Source organism: Ammospiza caudacuta, chromosome 3, assembly GCF_027887145.1.
Source record: "Ammospiza caudacuta isolate bAmmCau1 chromosome 3, bAmmCau1.pri, whole genome shotgun sequence".
Classification (NCBI taxonomy): Eukaryota; Metazoa; Chordata; class Aves; order Passeriformes; family Passerellidae; genus Ammospiza; species Ammospiza caudacuta.
In genome coordinates, this window is record NC_080595.1 from 22,796,086 (window position 1) to 22,806,206 (window position 10,121).

The 10,121-nt window shown below is 53.3% G+C and overlaps 2 protein-coding genes across 2 annotated transcripts; both read right to left on the reverse strand.

Moving 5' to 3' along the window:
• Positions 1-1,179: 1,179 nt before the first annotated feature.
• Positions 1,180-3,301, reverse strand: LOC131555424 (acrosin-like). Its single transcript, XM_058801458.1, has 5 exons — positions 3,234-3,301; positions 2,733-2,954; positions 2,165-2,430; positions 1,840-1,985; positions 1,180-1,365 (listed from the first exon to the last, which is right to left on the reverse strand). The coding sequence occupies exons 1-5, from the start codon at positions 3,299-3,301 to the stop codon at positions 1,180-1,182; spliced, it is 888 nt and encodes a 295-aa protein (XP_058657441.1).
• A 4,271-nt stretch (positions 3,302-7,572) lies between these two features.
• LOC131555425 (acrosin-like) lies at positions 7,573-9,805 on the reverse strand. The gene is made up of 5 exons (XM_058801460.1): positions 9,735-9,805; positions 9,213-9,455; positions 8,638-8,903; positions 8,224-8,372; positions 7,573-7,758 (listed from the first exon to the last, which is right to left on the reverse strand). The coding sequence occupies exons 1-5, from the start codon at positions 9,803-9,805 to the stop codon at positions 7,573-7,575; spliced, it is 915 nt and encodes a 304-aa protein (XP_058657443.1).
• Between the last annotated feature and the right edge of the window lie 316 nt (positions 9,806-10,121).

A 10,121-nucleotide genomic window follows, 5' to 3' on the forward strand; every position in this document is an offset into this window, starting at 1 on the left:
GATGGTGAAAGTCAATGTTCACTTGCTTTCACCTGTAAAAGACAGGTGAAAACTGCCTCCAACAAGTCTACCCCATGGCATTCCAGAAGCCTCTACCATTCCCCCCCCCTCCCCATCCAAGAGTATCAAAGTTTGATTGAAAAGGATATAAAAATTTGGTGCAAATTTGTACAGTTTGTAGATGATTTGTTAATTACTGAGTTAAGATGATTCTTTCCCATCCTGTGGTGATTATCTACAGCTCTCAGGCAAACCAGCACAGCAAGCTGCAGTTTGTGTCTCTGCAGCTGGCTCTTTGATTGCTCCTTCCCTCCATTGCCACGCTTATACAGCCCTCTCATCTTCCACAACTCCTCCCTTTCCCTGCCCTTGTCTCCTCCCAGATATGGAGCCAAGCCCAGGCATCATTTCCCCCTGGCTCACAGGCTGGCCGTGCCTGTGAACAGCCTTGGTGTTGCAGGTGTTGTTGGCCCGCTCACCTTGGCCTTCCACGGCATTCCTGGTGCACTTTCCTAGGGTTCCTGCCAGGTTCCTCTCCCCAGAATGACCCCAGCTCTTCCTCTGAGTATCTGTGAAGTGTGACCACCTGGCACCTCAATCCCCTCAATTTGCTGCCTGTGAAATCTGGCTCTGCCTTAGGGCACTGGCACTCCAGTCAGGAGCCAGGAGTTTCCCTTGTCATGCTTGGGAGTTTCCCAGATGTGTTCCCTTAGCCCAGGCTCTCACCAGGCCCTAAATTAGCAGCCCATGTGCATTGCAGCACCACCGCCAAGGTATCTGCTTTTTTCCTATCCTCTTCCAAGGCTTGAGGTAGCAGGTTCCTCCAGGCCGTGGTGGCTCAGAGCACTGTCCTCTCTGGCCAGGCACTTTGGAGCTCTCTGGAGCCACTGTGCCCCTTTGTGCCCCCAGGCTTGTTGTGCAGGTGCTGAGCATGGCACTTCTTGTCTTACCCAGGAGTTGGAATTGCACTGAAAAGATGGTTCCCTGTGACCAAAGGTAATTTTATTTCAACAACTAAATCAACTCCAGTGTGAGTGTGTGTGCACGCAGGAGAGGAGTGTGGTCAGGACAGAGCAGGGTTTTGACCCTGAGGCTGCCTTTGCATCAGCGGGCATTGCACCAGCAGGAAATGGTTGTGGTGCACTGCAGCCTGCTCTGGATCCTGCCTGCTTCTGCTGCTCAAGGAGCACTTTTAACTGCGTTTAGCTGCATATTGTAATCAATCCAGTTATAGAAGTGCTGAACGGAGGTGTAGACTCCAGGCTGCTTTGGTCTGGCACAGCCTTTTCCCCAGCTGGTGATTCCAATGACCCACCAGTAGGCAGCGTTGTTGTCCTGGCACATGAGAGGACCACCGCTGTCACCCTGCAGCAGAGCACAGAGGATTAAGCTGATGTTGGTGGCACCTGCCAGCACTGGGGCTGTCTCCTTCTCTCTCACAGCCCCTGCCAGAGCTCTATTCTGGGCAGAGAAAAGCTCTGCTCAGAGGCTGGAGCCTCCAGAAGCTTGGCTGTGAATGACATGTGTTCATGTAGGGTAGGGCTCTCTCTGGATTCTCTGCACAGGACTCCTGGATGTGCAGAGGATGGAACTTTGGAACCTGGACCTCTTCACTGCCAAGAGCACTAGCTGGGCTTTCTGGGCTCTCTGTCACAAGGGGAGGCCTGGGCAGGCAGGTGTGGATGGGCAGTGTGTGGGAAGCCCCCACAGCAGTCAGGGGGAGCTGGGGCTGGGAGGGTGACTGAGTGGCTGGGCAAAGCAGGCCCTGGGCTGTGTTGGGGTGGTGCTTCCCTGGCTTCTGGTGCTGCTGGGGCTGAGTGGCTCATGGCGTGCTCCTACCTTGCAGGAATCAATGGTGCCCTGTGGGTAACCAGCACACAAGTTGTAGGAATAGACTTCTCCTGAGTACCAGTCACTGCTGTTGCAGAGCTGGAGATCGATGAGCTGGACCTTGGCCTGCTGAAGGTGAGCAGGTTGATCTACACCTGTGAGCAGAGAAAGGAATAAGCCCCCAGCAGGTCCATGCTCATTCTGCTTCTCTGTCAGACGAATCCCTTCCCCTAGGGGCACCCCTTCTCTGCAGGGATTTATGTTCTGCTGTGGGGAAGCCCAAAACCTATCTCCAGTGTGCTGAATGGGCCCAGAAGTCACTCTTGGAACTCACTTCTTGCAGTAGTGGCCCCCCAGCCAGCAACCCAGCAGTTTCTCAGCTCTGAGACTCTTAGGGTGGGTTCAGCCAGACAGGCCAGCTGGACGTAGGCGCTGCACAGGACAGGACGTTCCAATTGAATCAGCGCAATGTCGTAGCTCATGTCTTTACGCTTGTAGTCGCGGTGCATCACCACCTTCTTGACACTGCGCACTTGTGCCCCAGGGCCTAGCTGATACAAGTTGGTGGCCCCAATCACCACATACAGCAGGCTGAAGTTACTGGAATGGAGATGGAGAGAGAGATGAGAGGGAGTTAGAGCAGCCCAGCAGTTGCTAGACCTCGGCTTGGAAAGGCACAGAGGGAGCAATGCTCTGTTAGGTGTGAGTGCCCTCGCACATCTTAGGCTGGGGGAATGTCAAGCTGCAGTCTGCTAGGAAGCCTTGGCACGAGCCCAGGCTTCTCCTGAGCACTGTGGCAGCCTGGCTGCCTGAGAGGAAAGGGGATGGGAGTAGCAGGTGGTGCTGCTGGCAGGGCACCTGCTGGTGTTGTGGAGATGTCCCCATTCCCTGCCCCTTCTTACTCAAATTTATCGAAGCAGTGAGCTGCTGTGAGGACCCAATCTCCAGTGATGAGGGAACCTCCACACCAATGTTTTGTGCCTGGTACCCATGGGTGCTGGATGCTGACGAGCCAGGGCCATTCTGCTACTGCGGAACCAGCACCACCCACGATGCGTGTCATGCCGTAGTCATAAGCCACATTGCCGTAGGAATAAGCCACAGGTCGGTACCCACAGCTCCCTCTGCAAGCAGAAAGTCATTTCCATGCTGCTTCATGGCCTGCTGTGGCTCAGGCTGAAGCTCAGCCCTCTGCCCTCCCCACAAGGCCTTGCATGCACAGCAGGCCAGGGAAGGCCATGGCGTGTGCGTCTGTCCGTGCCAGCACCTGGCTGCTGGCAACGAACTGAGGCTTCCTATGGTGGGTGGGAAGCTGCGGCCTGGCCATGGGGGACAGGTGGGTCCCCTCCAGGGAAGGCCGCAAGTGTCGCCATGGCTCCTTCCCTGGACCTGGGCCCACTTACCCGCAGGTGTACTGGCTCTGTGTCAGCCCAGCCACGGTCAGCAGGACGAAGAGGCCGAGCCAATTCATGTCTGCCAGAGGCACGAGTCAGCTGCAAGCACTGAGAGCTCCGTGCAGCAGCACAGTCACAGCCGCACTGCCCGCAGCAGCTGTGCTGCCCGTGGTGCCCTTGGTCCTGGAGCTGATGTCACAGACGGGTGGGTTCCATGTTCTGGGCACTGCGGGGTTCTGTGGCACAGAGCCCACTGGGGGAGGGGCAACGTGGAATTGGTTAGCCATAGAATGATTTGGGGGTGGAAGGGACCCTGGTGATCATCTAGCTCTGACCCCCTTACCTTGGGCATAGTGGGGTAGCTTGCACTCAACATGTTTTCAGAGCTCTGCTCAGAAGCTGTTCTCGAACTCAGTGACAATGGCTCCCCCAGTTGAAGGGTTTACCAGAATGATGGTCAAAAATTAGGATAACTAGTGATTTGTATTTCTTCATCACTGTAAACAGTAGTCTTTTATAATAATGATTAGAAGCATTGCCTATCTTATACTTGTATAAATATTTTCTAAGTATTTGATGCCCTGCTTACTTATCCATTTGCAATTTTTTGCATTTTCTGATGCCTTCAATTTTAGCTTTTATATTTTTCTGATTCTCTGGTGCCTTGCTGTGTAACTCTGAACTTCATATTAAGTGGCAAATAAGTTCTTTTTGCAGGGTAGTTAGATAAAACAATCCCTTCTCAGCTTGAAAATCAAAGACAATCATTACCAAAAAGCAGAAATAACAGCAAATTGAGAGGGGAAAGCCAAGAGGTTGAGACTTCATGATCTGAAGCTGTAATTGGACAGTTAACCTCAATATGTAAATTGACCAAATATTAAAATTGTAAAAACTGGTGACCAAGATCCATCTTACATCCAACCAGGGTGTAGCACTGACCAGGCTCTTGTACTGCCCAAGGTGTATCCCTTGAAGGCCTTCCAATAAATACCAACTTTATTCATTTAAATCTGTCGAGTCTCTGTTCCAGATAAACCTCCTCAGGCATAATTTTGAATTACAGTAAATGACATTTATTCTTGAAGTTGGTGTCTGTGTCTTCTGTGCTGACCCTGCTTACATGAAAAACAGGCACCCACAGCAGCTCTGGGATGCCAGTATCTCAGCAGCCTCACAGTCAAGAATTCCTTCCCAATATCTCATCTAAAGCTACCCTCTGTCACTGTAAAGCCATGGCCCCTTGTCCTATCAGGACCTGCCCTTGTAAGAAAGCTCTCTGCTGCTTTCTCAGGGCTCTCTTGCTGCAGGATGAGGCTGTGCAGTCCCTGGGGCAGGCAGCAGCTGAGGAATCCATTTGGGGCAGGGAGCTGGGTGTGCAGCTGCAGTGCCAGCTGCAGATTGAGCTCTGGCTGGCAGGACCAGAGGCTGTGAACTGCCCGTGCTTTGCATAACAGAGGGCACAGGGAGCTGTGGCACTGGCCAGGATTTGAATGGACACTGAGCACTGCAGCAGGAGCTGGTGGCTCTTTATGGAATGTGACATCTGTGAGTCTGCTGGGGGAATCCTGAGGCTGAATGGGTATGGAAACCTGCTCTGACTGGGTGACAGTGGTGTGGGTAGGGAATCAAACAGGGCAACCATTGGCTCGTTGGAGCCACCTGCGCTTCCAAAATGGTCACCCAGGGGAGTTTCCTCAGCACTTTGGCAGCCCAGATGCGACCCAAGGGCTGCTGGAGCCTCCGTCCTTCAGAGCAGGTACTGGTGAGGTCAACTGGGAACTTTAGAGCAGGAAGGAGCCAAATGGGAGTGTTACAATTTTGTGTGTAGACTCTGTGTAAATTATAAGGGTGCATTTGAGCCTCTCTATTGTTGTGGCATTTGGTGCAGATTTGGTGAAATCACTGGTAGAGGGTGGAGAAGGCACGCACAGCATGATCAGTGTAAGGCAGCCACAGAGGAGTTGTGGAGGCCCCTGTAAGACGTGAGGTGGGGGGCCCTGAGTCTCTGCTAGGACGCTTGAGTCTCTGTTCAAAGTCTTTTGGAAACAGGCACAGGGAGAGCCTTGTGTTCCTCATGCCACACAATGGGTGCTAGGGTCCCTGGGCACACACAGAAGGGGGTGGAAGTCCCTTCACAAGGGACTCTTTCAGAAAGGGGTTTCACGTGCTTCGAAGTGTTTGATGTGATGGGAAATATCCCTGGTTTATTTAGGGGAAGAGATGCCCGTGGCTGAGGTTGCACAGAACTGGGAGAAATTGTTTGGGCAGCAGAATCTTGCCAAGACAGCACAGTAAGGTTGTTCCAGGATGGTTGGGTGGCTCTAAGCTGGTCTGCTCACTGGACAGGGTAATGGCCATCCCCAACCCTGAGTGACACTCTTGCACTTCCCTGGTCTTTAGTGACCAGGCAGCCCCTGAAATTTACTTCAGGAAATATTTGAAGAAGCTTAAGTCAGGGTGGCAGGGACCAGTACAGACGTGGGGTGGTTCTTCTCAGCCCAGCCCATCTTGATTAAGACAAATGGAGGAGTGCCACCCACTGTGAGATAGGATTCCATTGGCCTGGTGATGCCAGATTGATTTTTGCCTTTTCTCTTTTATGTATTCTCTGTATTCTTTACACATGTATTTGTAGCTCTGTTGTTGTATCTGTGGCGAGTTTTCTCAGTACTTTTCCCTACCTTTTCTACCTACCTAAGTAGAAAGACAAAACATATTTCAGACCTCCAAGCCCTGCAGCATACAAGGCAACTAAACTTATATTTGTTCTTCTTGGAAACCAAGGCTGGAAACAGCTCTTTGAGACATATTTTCATAAGCAAGGTTTAGTTTCCATCTGAGTGGAAGAGGATTTAGAGAGTGTTGAACTGAGGGAGGAGTTACTTCACCATGTGTGGTCCAAATTGGTGATTTCTGTCAAATATGCTAATTTATTAAGCTTATAAAACTGCATTCATCTCATGTAGGGGAGGAATTCTATGGTCATTTGCCATATCTGCTACTGGAGGCCTCCAATAAAGATGAGCCTTTATATTACCTCCTATGTCAAAAGTGTGGTTTTTTATTGTTTTGTTCTAGGTCCTTTAAGGCATCACTTGAAGCCAAGAAGAATATCCAAAGCAGGCGGAGTGACAACCAGCCCAAGGCATTTTGAAGCATTCTATTAGATGGTGAAAGTCAATGTTCACTTGCTTTCACCTGTAAAAGACAGGTGAAAACTGCCTCCAACAAGTCTACCCCATGGCATTCCAGAAGCCTCTACCATTCCCCCCCCCTCCCCATCCAAGAGTATCAAAGTTTGATTGAAAAGGATATAAAAATTTGGTGCAAATTTGTACAGTTTGTAGATGATTTGTTAATTACTGAGTTAAGATGATTCTTTCCCATCCTGTGGTGATTATCTACAGCTCTCAGGCAAACCAGCACAGCAAGCTGCAGTTTGTGTCTCTGCAGCTGGCTCTTTGATTGCTCCTTCCCTCCATTGCCACGCTTATACAGCCCTCTCATCTTCCACAACTCCTCCCTTTCCCTGCCCTTGTCTCCTCCCAGATATGGAGCCAAGCCCAGGCATCATTTCCCCCTGGCTCACAGGCTGGCCGTGCCTGTGAACAGCCTTGGTGTTGCAGGTGTTGTTGGCCCGCTCACCTTGGCCTTCCACGGCATTCCTGGTGCACTTTCCTAGGGTTCCTGCCAGGTTCCTCTCCCCAGAATGACCCCAGCTCTTCCTCTGAGTATCTGTGAAGTGTGACCACCTGGCACCTCAATCCCCTCAATTTGCTGCCTGTGAAATCTGGCTCTGCCTTAGGGCACTGGCACTCCAGTCAGGAGCCAGGAGTTTCCCTTGTCATGCTTGGGAGTTTCCCAGATGTGTTCCCTTAGCCCAGGCTCTCACCAGGCCCTAAATTAGCAGCCCATGTGCATTGCAGCACCACCGCCAAGGTATCTGCTTTTTTCCTATCCTCTTCCAAGGCTTGAGGTAGCAGGTTCCTCCAGGCCGTGGTGGCTCAGAGCACTGTCCTCTCTGGCCAGGCACTTTGGAGCTCTTTGGAGCCACTGTGCCCCTTTGTGCCCCCAGGCTTGTTGTGCAGGTGCTGAGCATGGCACTTCTTGTCTTACCCAGGAGTTGGAATTGCACTGAAAAGATGGTTCCCTGTGACCAAAGGTAATTTTATTTCAACAACTAAATCAACTCCAGTGTGAGTGTGTGTGCACGCAGGAGAGGAGTGTGGTCAGGACAGAGCAGGGTTTTGACCCTGAGGCTGCCTTTGCATCAGCGGGCATTGCACCAGCAGGAAATGGTTGTGGTGCACTGCAGCCTGCTCTGGATCCTGCCTGCTTCTGCTGCTCAAGGAGCACTTTTCATTGCATTTACACGCATATTGTAATCAATCCAGTCATAGAAGTACTTAGTGGAGCTGTAGACTCCAGGCTGCATTGCTCTGGCACAGCCATATCCCCAGCTGGTGATTCCGACAACCCACCAGTGGTCAGCGTTGTTGTCCTGGCACATGAGAGGACCACCGCTGTCACCCTGCAGCAGAGCACAGAGGATTAAGCTGATGTTGGTGGCACCTGCCAGCACTGGGGCTGTCTCCTTTTCTCTCACAGCCCCTGCCAGAGCTCTATTCTGGGCAGAGAAAAGCTCTGCTCAGAGGCTGGAGCCTCCAGAAGCTTGGCTGTGAATGGCATGTGTTCATGTAGGGTAGGGCTCTCTCTGGATTCTCTGCACAGGACTCCTGGATGTGCAGAGGATGGAACTTTGGAACCTGGACCTCTTCACTGCCAAGAGCACTAGCTGGGCTTTCTGTCACAAGGGGAGGCCTGGGCAGGCAGGTGTGGATGGGCAGTGTGTGGGAAGCCCCCACAGCAGTCAGGGGGAGCTGGGGCTGGGAGGGTGACTGAGTGGCTGGGCAAAGCAGGCCCTGGGCTGTGTTGGGGTGGTGCTTCCCTGGCTTCTGGTGCTGCTGGGGCTGAGTGGCTCGTGGCATGTTCCTACCTGGCAGGTGTCGATGCCACCCTGTGGGTAACCAGCACACAGTTGGTGGGTGTAGAGTTTCCCTCCGTACCAGTTACTGCTGTTGCAGAGCTGGAGATCGATGAGCTGGACCTTGGCCTCCTGGAGGAGATCAGGTGTAGTACCTTCCGCTGTGAGCAGAGAAAGGAATAAGCCTCTGGCAGGTCCATGCCAGTTTGCTCATCTCTCAGCTGGTTATTTCTTTCCCTGGGTTTGGCTTTGCATCTGCAGAGGCCCTGGAGCACTGTGTCCTTGCTTCCTGCCTCTGGGGAGCAGGCCAGGCCCATCTCTGCAGACATGTACATCCTGCAGCCTGGCTTTGGTCTCTGCTGTGGGGAAGCCCAAACCCTCTCCTCAGTGGGCTGAGCTGCCCCAGGTGTTTTTCTTGGTACTCACATCTTGCAACAGTGGAACCCCAGCCAGCAATCCAGCAGTTGATGAGCTCTGAGACTCTTAGGGTGGGTTCAGCCACACAGGCCAGCTGGATGTAGGAACTGCACTGGACAGGGTGGTCCAATTGCATCAGGGCAATGTCGAAGCTAAAGTCATTAGGGTTGTAGTCCTGGTGTACCACCACCTGCTTCACATTGCGCACTGCAGCCCCAGGGCCCGGCTGAGTGAACCGGGTGGCCCCAATCACCACGTAGACCAAGCTGGCATTACTGGAAAGGAGATGGAGAGAGAGCTGAGACGGAGCAGAGCCATGTGCCACAGCAGCCCAGCAGTTGCTGTATATCAGCTTGGAAAGGCACAGAGGGAGCAACGCTCTGGCAGGTGTGAGTGCCCTCACACAGGCTGGGGGAATGTCAAGCTGGAGGCTGCTAGGAAGACTTGGCATGAGCCCAGGCTTCTCCTGAGCACTGTGGCAGCCTGGCTGCCTGAGAGGAAAGGGGATGGGAGTAGCAGGTGGTGCTGCTGGCAGGGCATCTGCTGGTGTTGTGGACATGTCCCCATTCCCTGCTCCTTCTTACCTCATATCATCAAAGCAGTGGGCTGCTGTGAGGACCCAATCTGGACTGATGAGGGAACCTCCGCACAGATGCCCCAGGCCTGGTATCCATGGGTGCTGGATGCTGACGATCCAGGGCCAAGCTGCTTCCGCGGCACCAGCACCACCCACGACACGTGTCATGCCATAGTCATAAGCCACATTGCCGTAGGAATAAGTCATGGGGCTGCTTACAGATTGCGGAGGTCGGAGTCCGCAGGTCCCTCTGCAAGCAGAAAGTCATTTCCATGCTGCTTCATGGCCTGCTGTGGCTCAGGCTGAAGCTCAGCCCTCTGCCCTCCCCACAAGGCCTTGCACGCACAGCAGGCCAGGGAAGGCCATGGCGTGTGTGTCTGTCCGTGCCAGCACCTGGCTGCTGGCAACAAACTGAGGCTTCCTATGGTGGGTGGGAAGCTGCGGCCTGGCCATGGGGGACAGGTGGGTCCCCTCCAGGGAAGGCCGCAAGTGTTGCCATGGCTCCTTCCCTGGGCCTGGGCCCACTTACCCGCAGTTGTCCCATGTCCCGTGCACCAGCCCGGCCACGGTCAGCAGGACGAGGATGCTGAGCCAATTCATGTCTGCCAGAGGCACGAGTCAGCTGCAAGCACTGAGAGCTCCGTGCAGCAGCACAGTCACAGCCGCACTGCCCACAGCAGCTGTGCTGCCTGTGGTGCCCTTGGTCCTGGAGCTGATGTCACAGACGGGTGGGTTCCATGTTCTGAGCACTGCGGGGTTCTGTGGCACAGGGCCCACTGGGGGAGGGGCAACATCTAACTGAGGAGCCATAGAATGGTTTTGGGGTGGAAGGGACCCTGGTGATCATCTAGCTCTGACCCCCTTGCCTTGCTTATGGTGGGATGGCTTGCACTAGATCTGGTTGTTCAGAGCCTGG

Coding starts and splice junctions, on each gene's coding strand:
- LOC131555424 (XM_058801458.1), bottom strand. CDS start 3,301: ATGAATTGGCTCGGCCTCTTCGTCCTGCTGACCGTGGCTGGGCTGACA. Junction 2,431..2,732: donor CACTGCTTCGATAAATTTGA/GTAAGAAGGGGC, acceptor TCTCCATTCCAG/TAACTTCAGCCTGCTGTATG. Junction 1,366..1,839: donor GCACCATTGATTCCTGCAAG/GTAGGAGCACGC, acceptor GCTCTGCTGCAG/GGTGACAGCGGTGGTCCTCT.
- LOC131555425 (XM_058801460.1), bottom strand. CDS start 9,805: ATGAATTGGCTCAGCATCCTCGTCCTGCTGACCGTGGCCGGGCTGGTG. Junction 8,373..8,637: donor GGGTTCCACTGTTGCAAGAT/GTGAGTACCAAG, acceptor CTCTGCTCACAG/CGGAAGGTACTACACCTGAT. Junction 7,759..8,223: donor GTGGCATCGACACCTGCCAG/GTAGGAACATGC, acceptor GCTCTGCTGCAG/GGTGACAGCGGTGGTCCTCT.